The 26,511-nt window shown below is 39.9% G+C and overlaps 1 protein-coding gene across 1 annotated transcript in view; it reads left to right on the top strand.

Moving 5' to 3' along the window:
• KCNK5 (potassium two pore domain channel subfamily K member 5) overlaps nt 1-23,305 on the top strand; it is a 35,715-nt gene extending 12,410 nt beyond the window's left edge. The window contains exons 2-5 of the mRNA XM_039569282.1: nt 14,288-14,399; nt 15,814-15,980; nt 17,088-17,256; nt 18,088-23,305. Coding sequence (XP_039425216.1) covers nt 14,288-14,399; nt 15,814-15,980; nt 17,088-17,256; nt 18,088-18,902 — 1,263 coding nt within the window. The 3' untranslated portion in view covers nt 18,903-23,305. The remainder of the gene's footprint in view (nt 1-14,287; nt 14,400-15,813; nt 15,981-17,087; nt 17,257-18,087) is intronic.
• Nucleotides 23,306-26,511: the final 3,206 nt, after the last annotated feature.

The raw sequence follows: 26,511 nt of genomic DNA on the forward strand, positions 1-26,511 counted from the left end.
CATTGTTTGTCCTATGAATTATGACTTATAGGAAAATTAACTGTCCATGCTATACATCATACACGAGCAAGTCTTAAACAGTGCATGCTGTAAAAATATTGACATGCCTCCAAGAGGTTAATTTCCCTACAGGTTAGACCTTTTTTTCCAAAGGAAACAGTAACACCTATTTGTACTGCAGAATAGAAGTAGAGCTCCAGTTGTTGAAATTTTTTTTTTTATGGACTCTTACCACCTAAATCTCATTGACTTCATGTTTACTCTAAAATAAAAACTATTCCAAAACGTGGGGGATTATTGCAGAATAAAAAATTCTCTCATCACAATAGTTCACCCCTAGTCTGCTTTTTTACACATGTGGGCCAGGAGGTCCCTAATCAAGCATGTTGTTAGCTAGTTGTTATGTCAAAGAGAAATTAGCAGCAGGACAGCAATGGTTGGTAGTGAGGGAAAGCTTTATTCATTCAACTGTAAAGATTCAATTTGCCAAAACCCCTCAAAATTCACCAGGTACCATTTTAACAACTGTGCAGTTTCTGATCAGAGGTCTTAAGTTTGCTTTCTCTTCTTGATTGCATGCTTGATTTCATGGTGTAGAAAGAGCAACAAATATTTCCAAAGACCTGACTACTCCGTTTTTCTGTCAGGTCATGTGGGCAATGTTGGCTTGGCCTCAACTGACCTTAGTGAGGAGGTGTGCGTAGGTCCAATCCCGTTTGGGCTGAACATCCTTTGTGAATTTTGTCCTCGAATTTTACTGCATGAAAAATGAAGCCTCAGTCTTGGGGCATTCCTTTTAGTAAAGGTAGTTTGGGAAAGCAATGGGAAGTTTCCATGAGGATGGAGAAAGGCAAAATATGGAACTCACTGCAGACCATGAAATCAACAAGCATTATCCAAATCATGTCTGGGCAGCCTACAACAGGTTTCCACAAACACTCATGTACACAATGTGAAGACTTTTTAGAAAACACATGTGTGTTTTGACTGAAAATGTCTTAAACTGCCTATTTTTAAAACACTTATTTTGTAAAATAGATGCTTATGATGGAAAGCTGCAAAAACAAATGTAACGCTTGCATTGCTTTTTACAAAAAAAAGAACAAATCATAGAATGGTTTGGGTTGGAAGGAACCTTAAAGATCATCCAGTTCCAACTCCCTTGCCATGGGCAGGGACACCTTTCACTAGACCAGGTTGCTCAGATCAGTGCTCTGTTTCCATTGTCAGATGGAATATTTTCATGCAAAATTTGCTTAATCTGAAGAGGATAGCTCTTGTGTTATGTCTGTAGCTGGAGACATAACAGCCATCTGTAAACCTTCAGTAGAATAGCACTTTGTACAAATAAGGAGTGCAAATTATCATTACAAAATCACTAATCTTTACTTGTACTTCTTTTCAATGTTGCCCTAAGATAAGGCTTCACAAAGTCAGTAGGGAAATGCATCCACTTCGTAGAACCACTAATATATTCAGTAAAGGAAATTATATGTATTCTATATTGCTCAAACCTTACTTAAAGACCTTCTTGTTAGAAGTCTGTCAGGAGAAAAAATAAATCTCCTGACAGGTGGTGCTGCAAAAGTGTTGGTGTTCTATTTATCAGCAGAGTTCTTTCTTTCCAAGCAATTTGTTTTGCTCTTCACCATTTATCTCTTGGGTGCTCTGCATCATGTCCATCCTTGAGGGAGAGCTCCTGCATGCCTTTGAATGGAGCCACAGAAAATGGTGAAAGAGTAAACACTTTCTCCCAACATCTCTCTGAAGAACACCTTCTCTCTTACTAAGAGGATTTTACTGTAGGATAAAAATATGCTCCCCAGTGCACTAGAGTATTAATAAGGATTCCAGATCCAAAATCTTACCTCTGACACCACATGGCAGAAATATTTACATTAGCTAAACCAATCACTGTAATCTGGATCTTGGTTTAGGCAGGGAGGTTCATGCACACTACCGTGCTGAATGCTTTGGAATAGCAACAGCTATTGCCTGGTTGAGAACCTGTTTTAATTTGCAGTTTAGTTTCACTCATGCTTTTTTGTTGTTGTTATTTATTCTTGTACCAAATGGCTTTTTGTTTAAATGGCTTTTGTTTGTGGTCTTGCATTATAGTTTCTGATATAGTACAAAGAAAGCAATGCTATCTCCTCTTGCCCTTCATTTTTGCAGTACAAATTGCTTATCTTCTCTAAACAAATTGGTGACAAAACCTATTTTGTTCTCAAGGGCAATGAGGTCCAGTTTCAAGATACGGAAGTTTTGGAGCTCTCCTCTTCTTTCAGGCTAATTCAAGGAGAGTTGAAGTTGGTAGCATAGACTGAAGTAGGAAATTAAAGAAACTATAGATACATTTTAAACTGTATTTTGCTAACCTGCTCTCTCTATAATTGAACTAAGTCAAATGGTTTTGCCGTGGTTCTCATCTATAGACAGGCACTTTCTGTTGTTAAATCGACAGCCTTTCCTGGAATTACTGTTTTTCTATTACTTTTCAGATATTGCAGAAGTTGGGAAGCTAGGAGGGTTAAGTTTGATCCCCACCCATTTGTTTGTCCCACAAGAGATAATTCTCTCATCGCGTCAGTGGGGATTGTTTCCCAGGATATTTTCCATTAACTTTAAAACTCTCAGTCTTTGTTCTCCATGCCAAGTGACACACAAAAAAATGTGCACTTGCATCTTGGGAAGCATCATATCCTCAGGAAAGGTCTCTTGATTAGGTTTATTACTCAGCTGTAACTTTCCCTTCAGAACTCAAACATATCAATACACTTTGTGATGTTTGTGTCCACCTTGGAGGGAAGGAAAAGGTGGTGGTGCTAGTTACCAGCACTGATTGAGCAGCTAATCTTGCAGAACATTATACATTACTAAGACTGTTGCTCCAAGTAGAAACAACCCTGAGGACTTAGCTGTAGATAGAGTAGAATTCATGCAGTGATCAGCATTTACATCTACATGAATTTCTAAAACGTCCAGCACGTGAATGTCTGGTTTTAATAGTGGGGTAGGAGGTGGAGGATGGAGTGTGTGCAGGGGAATGTAGGAGAGAAAGAAATATTCAATATAGCAAATGCTGGCACTGTAGAGTGCCATAAAATTTTTATCCTCAAATCTTATGTATCCAGTTTCATACTGCTCATGCTTTGTCTAATTTTGATCATCTTTTCAAGCAGGGAATAGCTGGCAGAATTATTTACCTTTTCTGTTTCCAAACAATAATGTGGAATTAATTTGTCTGTAAACTCACAAATTGTTTCCACTGGACTGTGTTCTGAAGTTTCCAGACTCATAAATATTATATTTAAGCCACAATTAGAGTTTTATGTGTCTTTCAGGTTCAGGCATGTATAAAGATGGTTCTTTACATCTCCTCCAAATTCATTATTTATTTCATGGCTTTCAGATAACAAGCTAAAACCAAAGTAGAGCATATATCTTCTAAATTTGTATGTAAAAACTTCCCCCTTTCTTGTCTCTGACTAATGAGAGCTATTTCTGGATAATAAATTGAGATTGTGCTCGAAGAGCATGATTTCTGTTGTCTTATATGGGTTAATTAACAGATTGCCTTTCTAAAGGATCACTTAGTCTGATTAAATTTTAATTGAAAAACAAGAAAACAGATGAGCACTTAAAAGACTGAAATAAGGAGTGTTTGTGTGACGTGACAAATGTGCATTCTCTACCCTCATTCATTTTGCCGACTAGGAAGCATATAGAGAACACAGAAACAAAAAGAGATGCTTGTGCCTCTAGGACTGTCTTTATTGAGACTGCCCTTTGCATGTTAAATCAATTATTTCCTCTCTTCACTGGGTTGCCACTGTCAGCAGTTATGGATTAATAAAGCTTAATGCTTGGTCCCTGTTACAAATTTATCATTTTAGCATTGTTCCCACACACATGTTGCCCTTGCAAAAACATAAAACCCAGGAGAAAAACCCCTGAAATGCCCAGACTTAAATTTGCCACTGTTATTTTTTAGACTCAGTCTGCTGAAGAACTTTCTGCATTGTTAAACATGTGTAATTGGTGCTGTGTTAAAATAATAATGCCGAAGAGAAGGGGAGGAAAAGTGTTATCCATCATCAGTGCCTGGGAGAAGGTGTGGGAAAACTCCTTTCCAAGTGGCAGAATAGTCAGAAAGGAGGTCTATTCTGCAGTCAGGACAGATTTTTAAGCCGCTAGCCTTAATAAAGGTAGGGAGCTGTGACAGTATTATCTCTTACGTTTTATTTATAATGGCATTGTATCTAAACACAAATGCTTTTGAAAAACTTCACTCGCGGTTTTTGGAAGGTCCTGGAGACTGTATGCAATAGTAAAATGTGGTGGGTTGACACTGGCTGGACGCCAGGCACTCACCAAAGTCTCTCTATCACTCTCCTCCACAACTGGACAGGAGAGAGAAAATACAGTGAAAGGTTTGTGAGCTGAGATAAGGACAGGAAGAGATCACTCACCAGTGACCATCACAGGCAAAACAGTTTCAACTTGGGGATATTAATTGAATTTATTACTAACAAAATCAGAGCAGGATAATGAAAAGTAAAATAATTCTTAAAAACAACTTCCCCTTACCCCTCCCTCCTTCACAGACTCTACCTCCCCCCACTCAGTGGCTCAGGGAGACAGGGAATGGGGGGTTATGGTCAGCTTATCACACATTGTTCCTGCCACTGCTGAGGGAGAGGAGTCACTCACCTGCTCCACTGTGGGGTTCCTCCCACAGGAGACAGTTTTCTGTGAACTTCTCCAGTGTGAGTCTGTCTCATGGGCAGCAGTTCTCTATGAACTGCTGCAATCTGGGTTACTCTTCCATGGGGTGCAGTCCTTCAGACACAGCCTGCTCCAGCATGGGTCCCCCATGGGGTCACAAGTCCTACCAGGAAACCTGCTCCAGCAGGGGCTCCTCCCTCCATGGGCCTGCAGATCCCTGCCAGGACCCTGCTCCAGCACAGGCCTCCCACAGGGTCACAGCCTCCTCTCAGGCATCCACCTGCTCCGGTGGGTCTCCTCCACAGGCTGCAGGTGGATCTCTGCGTCCCCATGGGCTGCAGGGGCACAGCTGCTCCACCATGGTCTGCACCACAGGCTGCAGGGGAATCTCTGCCCCAGAGCCTGGAGTACCTCCTGCCTCTCCTTTTGCACTGACCTTGGTGTCTGCAGAGCTGTTCCTCTCACATTCTCACTCCTCTCTGCTCTGGCTGCAGTTACATCTGAGCAATAACTTTTTTTTCCTTCTTAAATACGTTACCATAGAGGTGTTGCCTCTGTAATTTCTGATTGGCCCAGCTTTGGCCAGTGGCACATCTGTCTTGGAACCGGCTGGCACTGGCTCTGCTGAACATGGTGGAAGCTTCAAGCAGCTTCTCACAGAAGCCACCTCCATAGCCCCCCCCACTACCAAAGCATGGCCACAAAACCACAATAGATTCACTAACTCATAGCAAGGATGCTGTTGTTTAAATCTCTTTGTATTTACAGGTCATTCTGGGATTGGGTAGTGTGAATTTTAAGAACAGCTAATGTGATAGAACTTCAGATGCATATAGAAATTCACTGGCATATCCAACAAACTCTTTTGCAGAATGATTTTGGAGCTCGTGTTGAGCAGTTCCAGTTTGCTTTGGGATATGTCAATGCTCTTCCTCAGTTCTGAGCGCCTAAATAAGCCTTAGAGAAGCATCTTCAGAATTATACTAAATAGTGAATATTCTCAAGTGTGAAGGTATGTTTGTAGAATTAATATGTGGATGTTTCTAACCCCTCTTCAAACTCAGTTATGTCGTTTGAAGGACATACACACATACACAGGGCTTCTTTACAGCACAGTGATGCAGTTATTTTTCTCTCCGATAATGACTACTTCAGTGTTTCTCTGTGTTTGGTCGTATCTTGTTTAGTAGTTTCTTGTCTTGTGTTCTTACTGGACAGCCTGTTCTGTGCTGGTTAATCAGTAAATTAAAAGGGATGTCAAGCTCTAATCCACAGTTTTCTTCATAGCATGTACTTAATTACTTTCAGTGGAATCTGCTTTCAAAGTCCAGTAAAGGACAAGGTATCCCACTCTGTGCTTTCTCCCTCTAATAAAACTAGCAAGACTGCTTTAAAAGAAAAGAAGTGCTAGCCACATTGAAGTCTAGGAACAGGAGTTTCCCCACTTAAAAAAAAAAATCAATAAAGAATTGTGACAAAATTACCTAAATAAGGAATCAATAACAAGACACATGTAAAAAAACCTTCTGGGTGTGCTGTGTTCTAAATTAGCAGCCAAAAATGAGTCTAGTTTGCTGTCTGTTATATCACAAAACTATGCAAAGTGAAAACCAGGCATGTGTTTACGTGCATTCTTTAAATATGAGGCTTAGATGTGGGGACAGCTTTGTATGAAGTGGCAGGTGCTGGAAGCTCAATTAGGTAAGAAAACTTCTGCTTAGGTGAAGGTACAAGTTCCTGACAGGCCAAAGCATAATGAAGGTAAAGCAATAGAGTGTCTTGGTTCTGTTATTCATTTGTGCATTGAGAAGCACTGTTGCATGAACAGAATGAAACACTAAGAAGTTGGCTGGGTACATGAAGAATCAACAAGATTAGCCAAACTTTTTCTGCAGAGCAAGTTCAATCTTGTTATATAATCTTTTGGATAAAGTGTGTTATATACAGTGCATTTGAACTCTACATACACGTGTCTGGTTTGTATGCTATAAGATACTGGTGGATCATTTAAAGTCACTTATAGCAAATTTAAATAACTTTTATAATTGCCTTATTAAAAGCACGCAAACAAGAACCACTGACATGTCGAAGCAGTTAAAAAAAAAAAGACTTATTTCTTTCTTGTTCTTCTTTCTCCAAAGACTGTGGAAAAGTGAGAATACTCTATCTGCTGTATTGATAGAAGTGTAAAAATATAGTCTCATTCTGAATTAAATCTTGCTATTGCTGGAACAAACTCCTCCCTTTGAAGTATGTTAAACCATATTTTGCCAGGATTTTTTTCCCCTACTGGGAATTTTCAAAACTTTGTCCTTTGATAGGAGAACTATATTTTAAGACGAAAGTGTTGATAGAAAAATGCAAAATATGTATCTCCTTGCAATAGCACTTGTACTGCATTTATGGAGTGATTGGTTGTGACAGCAAGGGGAAAACTTATCCCTTGCTATTTGTAGTTGATCTACGCAGGAATGTAAACCTGGGGAGTAACACTTGCTTTCCAGAGTTTTTTGGGTTTTTTTCCATTTCAATTCATAGATAAGGGGGAAGGAATCCTGTATACTCATAGTGATCTCTCTAGTTTTTTGCATAATCTTCATGTATTCTTTTGATTATGTGTGTTATTTACATCTGTCAACACCAAGCATGAAGCTTGTGGAGTTTCTGTTCTTCTAGAAGTGAAAGTTAATGTTATTCCCTCAATGACTACTTCCAATTTTTTGCTTCAGTTTCAGCTTTGACCTTGTGGTGGGTGGCTACTGTCCATAACCCCATTGTGCTCTTTCTGCCTTGGGTTTTGTTTGTTAAAACAGACTGTATAAATTCTAGGATTATCAAGAGTCTTGCAGATGCAGAACCTAGTTTAATATAGGCCAGCTGAGGAGTCACTCCTTTATGTTCAGTTGATCCGGAATCAGACTTGTGTCGTCAACTGATGTCCTCTTCATTTAATGTGGAATTTGTTAATTCCCACCATCCTTCTATAGCGCAGGTGCTGCTGACTCATATCCTGCACCTCTTGCCCCAACCACCTTCCAGCTCAACTCTCTGCATAGGTCAGTAAAGGACAGTAAAACTTTCACAGGTTAGCAAGACACGAGGGTGTTGCCTGTCAGACTGAGACAATGTGGTTCATTTGTCTTATTTTTCTTTCTCAAAAAAGGTCGCAAACCATTCCCCACAGAAGACAAGTAGGAAATCCAGGGCTCAGCTAAAAGACTTCTTTTTACATCTGGCATGGTTCTTGCCCCGACAAACACAAAATTCATACTGCAAACACAGATAATGCTGAGAGGGAAATGAGAGGTCAGCTATCCTAAGTCCTGCTGGTTCGTGTAATCCTGCAGAGACTGTTGAGCGGCGAAGGCAGCCTCAAAGGCTTGTACACTTGGCCCTGTGTGCTGGCCCTGGTCATATGCCAGCGTGATTCAGCTGGGAGCTCTTGAGTCCAAGCAAGCAGTCAGGGTAAGTCTATCATTACAGTAGAGGTGGGAGTGAAAAAGATGGCAGGAACCACAACTGTGTGCCTTTCTGGTGGCTTTGAGCTGCTCAAAAGGGGTGGATGGTAACTACCATCGTTTCCTGGGAGCTCTTGCCTTGAGCAGATTACATACGAAAGGTGCCAGGTGCCAAGTGGAAGAAATAAGCATCCAGATAGGGTGCTGCTGTTCTGTATTCTAGGCTGTGTGGGTCTTTTTGTATTCTAATCCTTAAAGAATTTTTTTCCTTTCCAAGAAGTGATGAGCTTCCATTTGTGTGCACAGACACGTGTATAGCAGCCATCCTAAAGATGACATGGGAATAGCTGATCTTTCTGCTGCCTCGATGAAATCATTTCACCGTATGTGAATTCTCTGGGCTTTCTGCAGCTCTGCCACGTTGTATCTCTGGCTACCAAAGTAAGCAGCGTGGCACAGCAAGATTTTCTTAGCAGTACTGCATCTGTCTTTGTAATTGAGGTTGGGATGAGAGGTGAAAGAATATATAGGTTAATATGAAGTCTTTGAAAAACTCAAACAGGAAATTTTAATAGAACATTACTTGTATACACCTCATATATCTAGACATGAAAAGTAATTGGGGAGAAAGAGTTTTTTACTCATTGGTAAAATCATTAGTTGCATAGTTGGCTTCACTTTCCCTTTCCTTGCCCAAACCCCAAGCTGCCAAGGTATTCCAGAGAGGAAAATATTTTCTCTGATGGACGGTGTCTTCCATTCAGTTGGGGCACATCAGGGGTGCAGAGTGAAAGCCAGTCACCTTCAATATCTACTTCATTTGTTTGTTGTTCTCACTTTCTCCAGTGACCATAACTCAGAACAATAGATTATGGCATTTAGTGTTATATTATATATTTGTTGTTTAACAACTAAACCCACAAACTTAGTCAGTAGTTGAGCTGTAAGCCAGGATGCATATATTCGAGTTTGACTGTGAATCTACAACTTGATCTAGCTATAAAGTACTTACAAAATTCAGACTGTGCCTGTGAAATAGGTTCTGCTGCTTTTAATGTGCAAGCAGATGTCAAAGTGCAATATGCCAACAGAACAGGAAATTTCTGGCCATGGCCACTGTGCTGCCTGTCTGCATAAGGAGTCTGAGGAGGCTGTCCTGTCAATCTAGCTGTGACCACCCACGGACATTTTTCCTTGAAAAGGGTTACTGGCTGAGAGGGTTTCTTTTCCCTTTATGTATGTGTAATCAATCCTGAGACAGTACTATCCAGGTCAGCAGAACTTTGTAATGTATATCTGACCTGGGAGTCTTAACATGTGACTCAAGTTTTTTATTATTGGAAAGATATTCATTAACAATGAAATGTGTTTTTATTGCATTTAAAAATATGATTATTATAAACAGCTGACTGCTACTGTAAGTTTATAGCTGGAGCCAGAAAACCTAAGTCACTGCAAAACCCATGTGGGACAAGTAAAAGGGTGTGCAGTTTTCATGGGCATGGATTTTAATTGTTTGTGTATTTTAAGGTAACCAGGAGTTCCTTTAGGCTTTTTGTTCAAACAAATGCTTGTATGACTTCACCTATCTGTTTTGCCCTGCTGCTACTGCATTTGGTTAAAGCTGAAATGAACAGCAGTACATGAGTTTCATCTGATAGTTTAAATTTAAAATTTGTTACCCTGGACAATTTTATTGTGATTGACTAAGTTGTCAGTATTATACGTACCTATGATTAGATAACTACTGCACTTTTCTGGTTTCTTCAAATTGTATAAAAGGTTTAGATGTCAGTGTGAAAAAAGATTGCTGTTGAAGCTTTTATTCCTTGTAGGAAAGTCTCTGAAGTCCTTGGTAGATTTGTAATTCAGTGTTTTTCAGTGCACTAAATCTTTACATCCTTGATAAAAGAACTTGAGAAAGAAGAGAAATTACTCCCATGTTCTTTTGGAGTCAGAAGTGAGGACAAAGCCATCAAAGGATGGGTCAGTTACTGCTTTAGTGGATTCAGCTTTTGGATCCAGTAGCGAGCTGTGATTGTCCATTACAGTCTAATACTGTTGAGAGTAGAATGAAAGCCACTGGGTCTGATTTCAGGCTTAATAATTCAATTACATCTCCTTTCTTGTGGAAAAGCAGCATTTCAAAAGACGATTGTTCATACCACTGGGAGAACCTTAAAGCTGCCATTAGACTTACATGTCAAATCTCCAGGGAATGCTCTGAATAAGATGGGAGGCTTTAGCCTCTTCAAACGAGACCTGGCTCTGAGCAATATCTGGCTGTTCTTCCTGTATGTAATAGTGTGCCTGTGGGGCAGGATCTGTTGCTCTAGTTTATATATAGCCAGTTTATTGTCTTCTGTCTTCAGTCTGGTGTATCTGTCTATCTGGCCACAAGTACCCCAGAAGTCCTTTTTCTTTCCTATTGCTTATTGTCATCAGACCCTTCCTTATTAGAGTATCTTAAGATTTCATGCCAAATATTAAATCATTCCTACTTGTTATGCAAAACCTGTATCACAACCTTTTTGCACTCCTTAACTCTTAGAAAAAAATTAGTAATGGTGTGTGCCCTATTTGGGCCAAGACTTCGCCTTGCTATTTTTGAATTTGTTTTGAGAACTTTTCAGCCCTACTCTTACTCATATAGGGGGGATTCAAGTGGTATGTGCCTAAATGGCTCTCCTTTGTCCAAGACAGAGGAGATTTAACAACTATTTCCTGTGATGCCTGGTGAATCTGGAGTTTCCCTGGTCATCAGAGGGTTAATAAAAATGTCACCAAAGCCAGGAAACATAAGGCTGTATTGGAGCAGGGCTGGGGTTTGTGGGAAAGTGGGAAGAGGTACCTTGCAAATAGAGCATATTGTCTGCTTGGTTACTTTCAAATTACGTCCCTTTTTCTGCTTGTGTTAATGTCTCCAGAAGAGGTGGTAGTTTTAAGGCTGTTTAACTTCCAATAATAACACAAGAGTCCCTAAAACTTCTTTGCGTTTTTCCCTTGCCAAGAAGCAGAACTGGAGAAGCAGGGAATGAGGGAGAAGAGAGGGTTTAATTCTGTGAAGCAAAAGACATTTGACTGAAAATACAGTCCTGCCTTTATCAGTATTAGCTGTCCTGAGGTGAGACCTAAGGCAATGTATAAATTATGAGTTAGCTATTTTCAGCTTTTGCATTTGGGCTTACTTGAAAAGGTATTTTTAAATTACATCTTTCAAGATACTAAGAACACTTGCACTATCTACCCTCTTCTTCCTTGCTTCCTATTTTACAATCCAAAGACTTTTTGGAGGAAGTTTTCTGTAGTTTGAGAAATCAAGCACAGCCAACTTGGGGCATTCTGTATCCTAGCATATGGAGATAAAGGCATCTCTGACATTAGAGCCTAACAGATTTGCCAGGCAAAAAAACACAGCCATGTTTGCTGTTCACTTGTATAATGTCCACTCACATTTTTTGTTTTAAGCCAGAATCTTTAATTATTTCAGTATGGCAAAAGTTATGCTGCTTGGAAAGCAGCTACATATTTCCCACAGCACCAAAGCTATCTAAGCATGTTTTGTGACTATCTTCATTCCTGCAGCTGGCATGCATATAGTGCATTCAGACTTACTGCAGGTATAAAGTAACTTAAAAGACTGGACTGGAGATGACAGATAATTTTGTGCTAATAGCCAATAGCTGTGTGCAAATAGGGACAGGAAGAGGGTGTCAGCTGTGTCTGGAGAAGTATCTGTGGTTCTCTGTATATAACTTGTAGAGCTGGCCATCTGCCCCCCATATGTTAGCTGCCTGGCTGTGAAGGGCAGCTATGTCCAGCAGCTTCTTCCCCTCAGATCTGGGCCCCCTTTAAACCTCCAGACCTCAAATCCTGGCAGGTCTTGACATAATTGTACGTGCTGGGAAACTGAGCTCATGAGGTCAGACCAAAGTGGAGTAATGAGATAATGGCCTGTGACAATGGGAACTGATCGTTCGCTGGGTCTCTTAGAGATCACTTGCTCTGTGAGGAAACAACAACTAAAAAACATCCAAGTCTGCTTATGGAATGGAAAATGACTGGAAAACTGGTGCTTAGTGTAACATTTAGGCAGTGGAAGAAGTCAAGGCATGTTTTCAAGGATAATAGAGAACAGATTGTGTTTTTCAGGTGATTTGGATGTCCTTTGGGACTTCCAGGAAGTTCATCTGCAGGCTGTGGCAGAAATGAGTGATTGTACTTTGATTGGTTTCTCCTCAGATGATCTCTTGTGATCCATTTTTTTTTTGAAGAGGGATGGAGGTGTGTGTTTTAGTTGCCTGCTCTCGACCTGCCTGTTCTAGGTTCTCGTTTGTACACCACTTTCTCATGATAAATGAGTGCCTTGGTAAGAATTCTGTCCTTTTCTATCCGGAGCCTGTAGGATATGGAAAGGCACTGCATGCAGTTTTGCACACACTTGTAGTTTAGCAGGAGAAAAAAAGAAAATCTAGTTCTTTACCTTCATTCACTTTCAGTGCTTCTCCTTTTATCTTCTGTAACAGCTTCTGTGTTGAAAGTGCATTCTTAATTACATTGTTTGCATCTTGTATATGCACAATACATTCACTTTGAGGGCATTTTTATTGCAGTAGGAGGGTGGTGATATGTATTAAGTCTGAAGAATAATTAAAACCTGTGTTAACTTGTGTATGTTTTCAGTAGTGATTGAACTTTGTGTTGAGTCTCTGCTGGGTCCAAGATCAGATCTTAATCAAGTAGAAAGGAAGGAAGGGGTGATGGGGGAAGGAAGAGTTGGATGTAGTTACCTTTATAAGTTCTTGCCAGTTTAAGATAAACATCACCTGTCATGTTTATTCCTAAAAAAAAAAAATTTTTAAAAAGTACATTGCTTCCAATTTTTTAGGTACTCAGCTGAAGATAGCTTTTACGTTCAACACTTATTGAGGGAGAAACACAGAAAGTGGATAGCGTTAGAGATCAACATTTGGAGATATCTTCACCTTTTCTGTATATGGGTGTAGCCTCAGAGTTTTGATAAGTATTTACTCTGAAGGGAAAAAAGCAGAGTAACCTGATAAGGTTTTAACTGCATCATGATGTGACAGGGCAAAGATTGAAATAACTAGAGATTTCACAGAGACAATATAGTAAATTGGTTTGGCTTTTTTCTTTTATTCTGGGGAGGTAGAAATGCACATCAGCATCGGCAAGATGCATGGTTTTGATCTGAAACTTTCACTTTCTACACTAAATAGTAATTAGGGTTTTTTAATCAGTGTGTTTTCTAGAATCTAATTTTGGAAAAGGAGGGGAGGCTAGTTCTTCCAAGCTCCTTCCTACAAAAGATGAGTGGTTAAGAATTCTTGAGCACCTGGAGATGTGAAGAGCTGTTAAAAAACTGACTGGCCGAATCTGTAGAAATGCTGCTGACCTCACTTGCTTCCCTGGACCATTGTTAACAAGTGCTTTGCATTTGTCATGGCATACCAGATTCCAGCACGGGAGAAGAAAAGGGCCTGATTCAAGGACAATGATTGGAATCCTGTTGCATGAAATGCTGTGAAAAAAAGTTAATTTCTCTGTCTTTGAAATGTACAGTTTTACAGTTTGCTTGTAGATGGTTTGACTTTGGTAGAGACAGCAGGTGAATTAACATGAATCACATGAGCTTTGCCAAGGATTCTATGACATTCATGCCCAAGTCAAGCTGAGGCATGTAACAGTGTTTTGAAATGGATAGTAGTTCTGAAGATATCCCTAATACTAAACCAGATTCAAGATCTGCACTGGAGGTTAAATGCTAGTTTAGTCTGCAGGAGTGTTATTTGCTCTCTGGAAGAGATCCATTCGGCTTAAACTTGTAAATCAAGTAAAAGTTTATCTAATTAAAACTCCCTATTTAAATGTCAGAGCACCTGTGTTACTTTTTCTTATGTGAAACAAGTTTTTAGTATTTCATAAAATTATTGTTAGTGAATATACTAGGCCAGCTTTCACAAAAAATTCAGAGATTATTTTGAAAGGGGGACTAAGGGGGAAAACCTGAGAGGGACAGGCGCATTCTTTTTTAGGCTGCCAGGATTTTATAAGATTGACAGTGAGCTTTTTCCTTACAGATTGTGTCAGATGCTGCTGGACAGGGGGTTGCCATCACTGGGAACAATACTTTCAACAACTGGAATTGGCCTAACGCTGTGATCTTTGCTGCTACTGTGATCACTACAATCGGTAAATACTTGCTGTATCAGCCTTCCTAACTGTAGTTTTCTGTAGGCTTTAGTGTGTTTGTACTCTCCCATTTCTGTGTCAAGGTAGCCACTGAGTAAAGTCCCCATGGCTGGAGCTGCCTAGAGTGTGTGTTCACCTGCAGATTCATAGAGGAAAAAAACCGAGGATTTTGGCACTCTCCATGGGTGTACAGAAGAGAAAGGTGTGCCTTTCCAATCAGTAATGGATTACAGGTGCTGTTTGGGTTGGCTGGTGTCATTCCAGTTCCATTGATTCATGCACTTAAATTTCCAAATCACTTAAAATTCCAAAACAAAAGCGTAACAAAGCATGCCATTAAACTAATACCTCAAGCAAGTGCATATGAGGTTTTTGTACTCCTGTCTTGTTACACACACGCATCCTCTTGAGCTACTACTAAATCATCAGTGTTCCTGGCTTGCAGAACAAGCTAGACTTTTTATCCACCTCTTCAAAGAAGGTGAAGCAGAACAACTGTTGTTTTTTAAATATCACTGCTGATTTGTGCTTGTAAGACCCTCTGCACTGAAAGACTTCTTCCTCCTCTGATACATAGGTTTTCAGAACTCAACATCATTTGCCTTCTGCTTTTACAGAAAAATCTTTCTACATGGTGTTGTTAGATACTTGTTGCACCTACAGTTAAAAAAAAAAAGGAATGCAAAATAACCAGAGAGGACTGGATTTAGAAGTCTTACTGTTAAACCATATGCAGTACTGTGGTTTTCTTTATTATTTGAAATTCACAATACTCAGCTTATATTGTAACTTATGACAAAATGTTGAAGTCAATAACACACCTAAAGAAGAAAACTCTGTCAGAAGTTCAGAAAATAGGCTGCTGATTTTGAAGCCTGAGTCTGTAATGCTCTGTTGGGTTCTGTGACCAGCAAAGAACAAAATTCAGTTGAAATATCTTGCACTTACTTACCTTGCACTTAACTCACAAGCTCTTACCCTGCAAAGGTACCAGGTCACAAGTTAAATGTGTATAGTGGATCTTTCATGTGGGAGCTAGCTTCAGGATGAATTTTGAGTTTCATTCCATAAAATTGAATCAAATTAAGTTTTTAATAGTGCTGCTTAAGATCGGGGCATCATATCAGAAGTTTTGAGATGAGCTTTATTTTGTATTTATCCCAACTTGTCCAGAAAAAGATGCACAAAATCCAGGGAACTCGTAAAGTGAGGGTTTTTTTGCGTGTTTGCTAGAGTCAAATTGGAAGGCATCCAGATTCAGAAGATCAGCAGCTGGAGTAAAATCCCTTTTAGATGGTGAAGTAAGGAGTGCCTGACACAGTGGGAGCCCACACAACGTTGTTTTGTGCACAGGTAGAAGTGCCTTGAATTCTCTTCAACAAGAACAGACGGACCACATACTTATCTCTTTCAGGTTACGGAAATGTTTCTCCAAAGACACACGCTGGGCGTCTCTTCTGCATATTTTATGGGCTTTTTGGAGTTCCTCTCTGCTTGACGTGGATCAGTGCTCTGGGGAAGTTCTTTGGAGGACGTGCCAAGAGGCTGGGCCAGTTTCTGACAAAAAGAGGAGTAAGCCTGGTAAGCCCTTACTTGTTTACCCTTGAACTGTGTAGTTTTGATGCATGAATTAAGCTTACACTTCTTAACTTGCCTGCTTATCTTGTAGTAAGTGAACACTTGCACAACTATGAATTTTCCCAAATGATGTTGCATTGAAATAACTAAAAGAGGGATTGGGTCTGATGTGTTAGTTCTGCAAGAAGTTTAGCAAAATGAGATCTCATAGAAACCTGTGGTACTACTTCTTACATTAAAGACCTTTAGGACAAATGTACATAAGTCTTCATTTCACAGACATTTCATTCAAGCTCCTTCAGGCACGGAAATGAAAAAAGCTGTCCTGCTTGGCTCCCACCTGCCTGCATGCTAACATGAATATTTCCTGCTGTGCAGTGAACTTACTGCACAATAATATTTTGTTCTGAATTACTGGCTTGTGGTTTTTTGTTTGTGGCTTTTTGTTGGTGTTCTGGTGAGAGTTTGTTTGAGTTTTTTCTTCCCTTCCTTCCCTTCCCCACTGCAAATGAATTCTCAGTTCTAACTCTGCCCAGAGATGGGAGGCAATGCAGGGTCATAGTGCCTGGAGGGCACTGGGACTGCTTTGGGTCCTGGTTTCAGAAACAGAGCAAGAACTTTCTTGGTTTTGCACCTGAGAAGAAAGTGCAGAAAATAATAGTGAACTACATGTGTATGTGCAGTTTTGTACAGAGGTTGCATGAGTGGCAAAGGGAAGGAGACACAAGTAGGAGAGAAACATCTTAAAACTTCTGTATTCAGAAGAGTAAAAGGAAAGTTAGAGGTACTGATGGCTTTTTAGACTAGAGTGCTATGTCCATATCCCATGCCAATTTATAAAATACCAGGGACTCACTAAACTCTTCCAAGAGTGTGAAAGAAAACTATGAGGAAATAATCCTTTTTTAGCAAATAGTTGTAAGAATAGGGAGTTCTTCCTAAAGGAAAAAATGTGTGTTTATTTCAGTCACTTTTAGTGACTTTTAATTATGGTAGCTAAATTGTTAGCACAAAACTCTGAAATATCTGGTACTGTCAGATGATTCTTGGTGCCATGGGTGGGGAAAAAAAATTGAAATCTTTCCCTGACTTTTTCTTTTTTCTTCACAGAGGAAAGCCCAAATTACATGCACTGCTATTTTCATTGTTTGGGGTGTCTTGGTCCATCTGGTTATTCCTCCCTTTGTCTTCATGATGACTGAAGGATGGAATTACATTGAAGGTCTCTATTTCTCATTCATCACTATCACCACCATAGGATTTGGAGATTTTGTTGCTGGTCAGTAATTGTATTTTATGTATTATTTCATTACTTGCATAGTGTGGCAATTCTACTTCCAAACTCTAATTCGAAAAGATGTTTTCTAAGCTTTTTCAGCACATTTTGCAGAATAGAATGTTCACTTAAGGCTCAGTACTGATCCAGTGGACTTGATCTGTCTCTTCACTGTTGGTGTAGACACCTAAGGCCTTTATTGGGTTAATTTGGCAGCCAAGTTCCAGAGTTCATAAGTCCTTCTGGTGCCCCAGGTCTCTACTTCAGGCAAGGAGCTACTGTACCCACCATGATAGTTGTGCACGTGTGAATGGGGTCCAGTGTACTAAGCAGGATGTGTAGGCAATGGGCAGTGCTCTCCACACCTGCCTAGAACTAGTCAATGGGGAATGCTGAGTATATTCCTCTCTCCCTCCTAAGCCTCTTCTTTCTCTAAAATCCACTGCTTTGTTCAGGGCTTTAGAGGTGGTCCTTGTAAGTGGAACTCTGAATCTTTTTCTCAAGGAAGGTGCCTATATATACATTCTTCAGTGGCAGGAAGAAGACTTGTAGTTTTCAAACAGGAGAATGTTCGCTTTTATATCTTATAAGGAGAGGATAGATATGCTGCATTGTAATTTTGTTAGTCCAGTGGTCAGAATACATGCGGCCAAGAAGTGGAAGATGTGGGATCAACTTTTTCTTTCAGATCCCCACTTACTACCTATCAGACCAGTGTTAAAATAACAAGGCTCTTTTAGTGAGGAAGTGAGTAGTTCTCAGAGTCATAACTTCAAAGGTTTATCAGCTGTGAGTCTTCTTTCAGTAATGTTTTTGTTTTTAAATTTCTTGTAGGTGTAAATCCAGATGCAAACTATCATGCGCTTTACAGATATTTTGTGGAGTTATGGATCTATCTGGGACTAGCTTGGCTCTCACTCTTTGTTAACTGGAAGGTCAGTATGTTTGTGGAAGTCCACAAAGCAATCAAGAAACGGAGGAAAAAAAGAAAAGAATCATTTGACAACCATCCTCGGTCTAAAAAACCCCTTCAGATGGGTACCTCAAAGGATGTCAACATTTTCAGCTTTCTTTCAAAGAAGGAAGAGACCTACAATGACCTTATAAAGCAAATCGGGAAGAAGGCCCTGAAGACAAGCAATGACAAAATGATTATAGTGGAAAATGGCAAACAAATGAATGCCAGTATAGATGTTCAGGTGACTTACACAAAGACAGAGTCATTTGAGTACGATGAGGCTTCCCTGGACATTCAGAATGGTCATGTACTGAGACCCCTCCATGATAAACGTATTGGAGACAGCCCTCTAGAAGGAACCATGTTCGTAAATCAGCTGGACAGGATTAGTGAAGAAGAAGGTGAAGTGTGGGATTCCAGAGACTATCGACCCTTAATATTTGAGAATGCCAATATAACATTTGTAAATGAAGATGATGATGAAGAGGAAGATATCTCAGATGATGAGGAAACGTCAAAATCCTCTATGGATGATAATCTTGCAGAGGAATCTGAAACCGCAAAAAAACTGGTAAAATTCCCATCCTCTGATGAATCTACCTTTACCAATAATGAGCTAGAACTTTCTGTGCCTTATGAACAACTGATGAATGAATATAATACAGTAAGCAATGTGAAGGCTGCCACGTGAAGCATGCTGGACAATGGTTTTCTGAAAGTGGTCAGTGCATATTGAACATAGAGCAAGGAGAAAAGTATGTTTGCAGCTTCTCCTGTCTCTTTGAAAACAGAAGCAAGTCCCAAACTAAGAAACTCCAGTCTTCTTTTCCCATCCTAACTTGGCTTCTGAGCCCATCAGCTTTGCTTTTCTGACAGACTTGTAAAATAACAGTTGAATTTGGAGTCCCACTCCTTCTTTGGATATTATGGTTCTTGAACAAAATAGAAAAGACTAGTTAATACACTGGATCTGCTCTGAGTTCATACATTTCATTGAGGAAATAGTTAAGGAGTGTAACTGTATACTGTTGCAAGACTGTTTTGGGCATCAAACATGTTCGGTTACTCCATTAGCCTTTCACCTCTGAAAACCTGGATTTGAATCCTGCTTTTATCACAAATTAAATCAAGGGGGTTGCCCATTGTTAAGTTGTCACCGCCAAAAATACGGCGCTAGCACGCTGTACTCAATGAGAAACTTTAGACGGAGTGCCAGGACACACAGATCTGAGCTGAGGTGTGCTGGTAGACTGAGAAGGAAGCTTCTGAAGCATCTCTGTAGAATATGTCAGTGCTTGTCAAATTGTAGTGAATTCTAATTTTATAAATAAAATATTAAAATTTAGAGTTCTAAAGGAATGGATTGAGAAGGAGCCCTCTAACAAGGAAGAATCATCTGGGATGAAGCTCACCAGTTGGGCTGCTAAGCTGCACATCAGCCCCAGAACTGTTAAAAGAGTAAAGTGACTGGAAGACTTACTGATCAAAGCATGTATGAGCACAAGCAGGATGCAATGAACTTTTTTAATGTTGAAAGTGTCCTTCCACTGTCCATTTCCTAAAGGAAATACTTGAATGAACTTTATACAGTATCTGTGTACAGGTGAAGTTTCACCGATACTGTTCTTAGGAAAAAATCACCTTGGGAAGCACAGATACTCTCCAAATGCCCTAATGCCTGTCAGAAGGGACCTGTAGCACTGCTGCTGATCTGGGCGGTGTGTTAGTCAGTATTGTTGTTTGATTTTGCTCTCTGCCTTGGTACTTCAGACATGACTTGAATGGGAGATTATTTTTGAAACAGTTGATAACACTTTGTATATTTTTTTTGGTTTTAGAGTTTGACCTATGTGTGTATACAATGGTTATTCTATCCCACTTGAAAGAAGGTTGGGCAATATCAAACCTTGGGCAAACTGAGATGTGATCAAGTGACTTCAGGCCATAAGGCACTTGTTTTAGAAGGAACTTTGGCTCTAAGCTTCTAAAAGTATTATCTTTTGACTTGGAGATGGGCTACCCACTAGAAGGAAGCATGTCTGTTTGTAACATGTATGCCCAAATTGTTTTGGCTACAAAGAAATTTTACCATGGTTTTATTTTACTTTCTTTTTCCATATCTATGCATTAACCCTGACAACTCTTTCAAATGAGGCTCTTGATTATATGCTGGCAAAAGGTACTGACTTCAGTTTTATCCAATATACTTGGAACAGAAAATAGCCAAGATCTTTAAACCGTAAGATATCAGGTTCTGCTGATCTGTTTGGTTTTAGAGTATTTAAGTCATTCTGGTATGTCCAAAAGTTTCCAAAGTCCAGTGAACATTTAAAAATTTTCAGTGTCTCAGTCTTGTTTTCAGTGTAATGCTGGCAGACTCACTAGCTCTGTAAGAAGAGCTTATGGAACCTTGCAATGCTAATCTTAAATTACTAGCTCTTTCTGATAACTACAAATATTGGCTGCAGCTTCAGTTGCTGGCCTGTTCCACAGAAGGAGGAGGATATATGGGAAACTGGCACTCTGGTTGGATAGCCTTTAGATGGGAAGTGTTGAAGTTATCTACTGTGAAACAAGCGACTGTCTTTCCTAGTCTATTTCTCTCCTAGAATTTTCCACATATGTGACATTTTTTCAAATAGAATGTGAACACAATGGTGAAATTGTGGCCAGCTTGTGTCCACCTCTGTTATACTAAACAACTGTGGAGTCAACATAATTTGATTTGGTATTTAATCTGCAATTTATGATATTATTGTTGAAGAGAGATTCTCATTTATAACCAAATTTTATTTTATTTACACTACTTGGAGCAGGGGTGGTTGGATGACTTTGACTTGTATCTGACAGGAAAGCAGGAGAGGCCATATCAAGAAGATTCTTACTTACTTCTAGTAAGATACCTTAATCCCCACTGTTTTAAAATTACTCCAAGCCCTTCAGGTTTTTGCGTCTGAAGGGTTGTGGTTGACAGCTGTACTTAAAAACTGTAAGAAATGTTAGATAGGATTATGTGCATGATGCGCAGGATGCTTGTGTAGTCAGTCTAGCCTTCTCTTTTTTTCTTGAAATATTTTTTTGTTTTAAGAAGTCCTCACTAACTTAAAAGAAAATGAGAAAGCACTCCATATAGCTTTTGTTGTCCTCCAACTTGTCTTCCATTATTGATGCAAAGATCAAAGTTTTAGTAACAATTAGAAAGCTACAGGACAACGAGGAAAGAAAAGACTTTCAGCAAGTGCGTGAAATGGAAAAAGCATAGTCCAATCTTCATTTAAAAAAAAAAAAAAAATTCTCTTTAATACCGAAATAATACAACCCAGACACTTGGCTGGGCTGCTTTGATTGGGAGGGGGTGTTGCACACTGGAACCCAGACTCTGTTCTGCGTAGCAAAGTGCACTTGTACGCCAGAGCTGAGAATAGATGGGATCTGTTTCATATTATCAAGCTAGATGTGGCTCTCTGGCCTTTCCCAGTGTAGTCAGCATAGACTATAAGTCTGCATAATAAGTATCTTGGGATTTAAAGTAATAGTTTAAATTTATTAAAACAAAGTACAATATTCCCAGTTTTTCGGGGAAACATGATCACACCTCACAAAACTGTTCTCAAGATATCCCACCATGTGCCTTAATGTAATCTTAACACTGAGAAAAAATTCCTCTTTACACAGGGGCCAACAGAATTGGTCTCGTTAAGCCCTACATGTTTCAGAGTTTTGGAGGGGTTTAGTTGGTGCATAGCTTTCATAGTGGCTCTCTCCAAAAGGCTGAACCATTCCCAGGGTTTTTAAAATTATGGTGCCATCTCAGAAGTGCCAAAGTGCTAAACAAGACAGCTTTTTGCCTGCCTGTCTTCCATGTCCTGAGAAAAGAAGCTGCCTGGGGGACCTAAACTAATGTTTTTCTGCCTTCAGATTTACATGTAGTGACTTAGAGGGGTGTCCAGGCTGGATTTTGTTCTATTCAGCTCCAAAAGTGCCTCTGAGTGAATTCCCCAGTGCTACCTGGTTGTGTCTTGTAGTAATTTCAATTATTTGGTCAATCTGGAAACATTTTCTTCGGACACTAATTAAGATTTCATTTGGCTAACAATGTTAACAGTTTTCTTAAAGCTGTGGAATTGGTTTTATAGGTGAGACAGATCTCTTCCTGGAAAGAGAGGAAAGGGGGATTTTTAAACAAAGAAGGAAAAAAAGTTTAAAAGCATGTATAAGGAAGGGATGGAATAGCAGTGGAAATTCTTCTTTCTAGCTATTGCCTACAAGCAGATTTTATTTCCAGTCACATCATGCAAAGGATGGGTTCACTTACTAATTTTGCCAAGATGAGCCAGTACTTTCTTTTTTTTTTTTTTTTTAATTGAAACAAAAATCCTGAACTGTGACCATGGAAGTCTGTTCCTACAAAAGGCCTTTCAAGTGCTGTAAGACTATGTGACCCCGTTTTTCATGACATCGTTGTGATGCTTCTTGGGTTTGTATTGTGCTGTTGAAGGCTATTTTTACCAGAAGGGCATCATTTCCGGATACCCATCTCCCACCAGGCAGTCGGACACATCTGATACACTGGTACGAAGTCACTGAGGAAATACAAAATCGGAGTGTTAAATTTTTCTGAACTAATGATTCGTGAATCTGTTGCTGGCAATGGATATCACAAAGCACGCAGAATTAAAACCAGACTGATAACAGATCCATGGTGACACAGCTGTGTATGCTAAGATTTTATTTTTCCTCCGGTTGATCTGGGAGAGTGTGTAGAGACAGATGAGGAGAGCAAAAAGCAATATACAAACAAGTCTGTTGACGAAACAAAAGAACTTTGTTGTAGACTTGTAATTTTTGTGCCTCGTGGGATTCATTCCATTTGTGATGGATTTAACTTTTAAAAATTAGCTTGTCTTTTGTATGGCTTTTGACATTTGTACAGTTCTGACCCTTATCACTCCATAATATGCCTGTCTGTCTGTTCTTTGTTGCTGATTGTCACTGGAATCACACTGTATGTAAATATTTGCTACGTCTTTGTAAAATGTAATTTATTTTAATATTTTGCAATAAAAAATTTACAATTTGTCCTCTCTGACATGAGAAGAATGGCAATCAAGATTACTTTTTACGACTACCTACTTTTTACAACTACCTACACTTGTAATGCACCTTACAGCTGAGACTGGTCTTGGCCCAAAGAGCTGGAAGACAAAGAGCCAAAAAAGCAAGTTCTTTTATGCAAGCAGATGCCTGAACTTGTATGGGTTATTGATGACTTCAGTTCAATGGCATCTGTTCTTCAATTAGATACAGCATAACAAACTATTATTCAGCGTGGATTTTGGACAGCTGTTGAAAAATAAACTGAAGTTTATTTTAAGGGCTGTGTTTTATCAGTGGGCTGCTTTTAAAGCAGATGAACACAGATGGGAAGTGTTAGAATTAATCATTACTGTGATAAAATAAAATGGACATTTATGACTGGTATCTGAATCACATGCCAGAGCTATTAAAATATCTGAGTAGCTGGTAATGAAATTTCACAATATTTCTAGTAGCAGTGCTCACCATTTTCCAGGCTAGAAGTATTTGCAGTCCTTCAGCTCCAGCAGTTTCCTTGGCAACACACTGGAAAATAGCTAACTACCTGCCTTAATGGGCATCAAAATGTGACTTGGTTATAACCCTGATAGAGATGCAGCCATCTGGAGAAATTGGGACAACCTCAGCCTGAGGAGGAAGAGACTGAACCTTGGCTTTTAGACAACTGAGTGAAATTGCTGAGGCATGAGCTAGGAAAGTGGGGAGATGCATGAGCACAGGAGTGAAGGGTGGATACTGTTGGGATTTGAGTAAGGACAGCCACTCTGCATTTTCCTCCAGCCACGCAACAGAGGGACAGTGAAGGAGGAAGAGGTGCCCAACTGGTGACTGATGCCAGAAAGAGCCAAAGAGGCAGGTGGCAGCTCCTCATGGAGCTGAGGGCAGCACATAGCATGGATTCTGGTAAGCACCCAGTAATATTTCTGTCAGCTCCCAGCAGGTTGGAGACTACTGTTCACCTTCTGCCCTCGGTAGTGTCATTAATTTATAGAGGGTAGGGTAGCAAGAAGTAGGAAAACAGGACAAACCTGTATGTGTTACACACCTGTTCTTATGGTCCATGCCTGGCTGCAGGGTTCTGTGCACACAATAGCTTAATCGGTAAAATCACAGACCAGCTGACACTGAAAAAGCCTGAAATCTTTTCACTGAATATGTATCAGAGGCCTTTACAATGCCTGGTGCAACATGATACCAGCAACCTGCAGCTTGTAGACACAGGGAAATCAAACCTTTAATTCTGGGAGATGAAGAGAGTAGAAAGGCAGGACGAGTTGTGGTTTAGGACCATTTTAAACAGGGAAATGCTACTCCATTCGGGGCAATTTCCTGTAGCTGGACCCAGGTCCTGGAGAACCCATAAAATACCTCTTATGCAAGGAAGTGGTGGAGCTCTGTTCCCTATAGATTAAAGAGGAAGAGTTTTCTTTTTAAGTTCATCTCTTGTGCCTGTCAGCAAGGGTTGGCTGGTTTTGGGGGTTTTTTCTTTGTTTTTTAGCTTTTTTATTTTGTAAAACATATTTTTAGCCTCATCCTGCCCTTGGTAAGATAACTAATACTGTGATACATAGGAATAAAAGGTTGTGCTGAGTACAACGTTCCTTAGATTTTTACTTCTTTTTGTTAGAGAATTCCCCTGACCTACACCCAGACTGGGCCTCCTCCACATACCCTGCCTGGCTTTACAGGGTGATTGTGGGCTGTGGCTTCATCCCTGAGGAACAAGGGGAAATGATGGGCCAGTGGGAGTAAACCTAGACCTGACCAGAGCGACCTGTCTTGCTGAGAGCAAAGCCATGGCATTGCCTCTGCCTGGCAGGCCCTTAGCTCTCCACTCAGACTTGCTCATCGCTAGATCTTGTGCAGCCTCAATACTCAATACTCAAGGGGTTGCTGAGGGATTGTTTTTCACTTTGTTTTTGGCTAATACCTGCTTTTGCTGACTCATGGCATGAGGGCAAAGACTTAGGGAAAAAGGGGTGCAATACTGCCCTTTACTACTGACTCCCAAAGAAATAGACTCAAAAGGGGTCAGGGGGATTGCGGAGGGTGAGGGGGGTTGATGTTTTTTGGACAATAGGTGTCCAAGGAGGTATTCTTTATTCTGGGGTGAACAAAGTAGCCAGCACTGGTTATCTTGGACTACACAGCCAGCCTAGCACAGGGAGTGGTACCACGACTGATAGGAGCATAGAGGTACAAAACAAAACACCCACAAATACTCAGCTAACTGACCAAGGAAATTTGCTATTTCACACCAGCAGGGCTCCTCTGGAGAGGAAGAGTTAATGTGGACTGGGATACTAGAGGCATTATCCTGCACAGAGGCTCCCTGAAAGCCAGGTGTTATGTTGTAGTTGGGAGGGCTTCCTCTGATAGCCAAGATTCCAAGTACAGCCCACAGCCAGAACCCCTTCTGCCTAAAAAAAAAAAAGAGTAGATATATGGAAAATATATTAACATATGAGAAATATTCTGATGAAAATGTTCTGATAATCACTTTGGATTTTATGAGTTAAACTGAAACAACTGTGAAGTCAAAGAGTTTTGGTTCTCTATTTTTAGAATGTTTTTTATGGGACGCCAGAATTTTTCTCCTTCTTGTCGCTCCTTGCTGCTCATAGGAAAGAGCAGAAGAGTGATAACTCACTCTTCATATTTTGGTGGTTATGTTGTTTCCTACATGGAGAAAGCTGTGGAAAATACAACCTGTCCCCCCTTTTCTCCTTGCTGGGGTGGGGCTGTGAATGACAAAGAAAGCAGAACAAAAAAATTGAAAATATGAATTCTGAAATTAGGGTGAGGAGGTTAAAACACAAAATATCTTAAGTACAAGTCAGTATTTCTCCTACAGACATTCTTCGACATTTCCCATGCTAACCTTTAACAACATTCTTTTGGCTACTCTCCTAAATATGCTAAACAAAAGAAGCACCCATGTTTTCAAGTTAGATCTATACATAATTTATTTGGTAAAAAATAAGTACTTTGACACAATTTTAATTGTATTTGAATATAAAAGTATAATGTGGCGCAGTAATATGCCTATAATTGTAAGGAGAATTAATACACTCTCTGTGAATGACTGAGAGCAAAAAACTCCTGTTTAAGGCCTGTCAACAGCTTTGCACTGTTCTGTGGACTTTTAGCTTTGGGCACTTGTTGATCACATTTCTGTTTATCTAGTTAAGTTTTTGGGTGTA

Source organism: Corvus cornix, chromosome 3, assembly GCF_000738735.6.
Source record: "Corvus cornix cornix isolate S_Up_H32 chromosome 3, ASM73873v5, whole genome shotgun sequence".
NCBI lineage: Eukaryota > Metazoa > Chordata > Aves > Passeriformes > Corvidae > Corvus > Corvus cornix.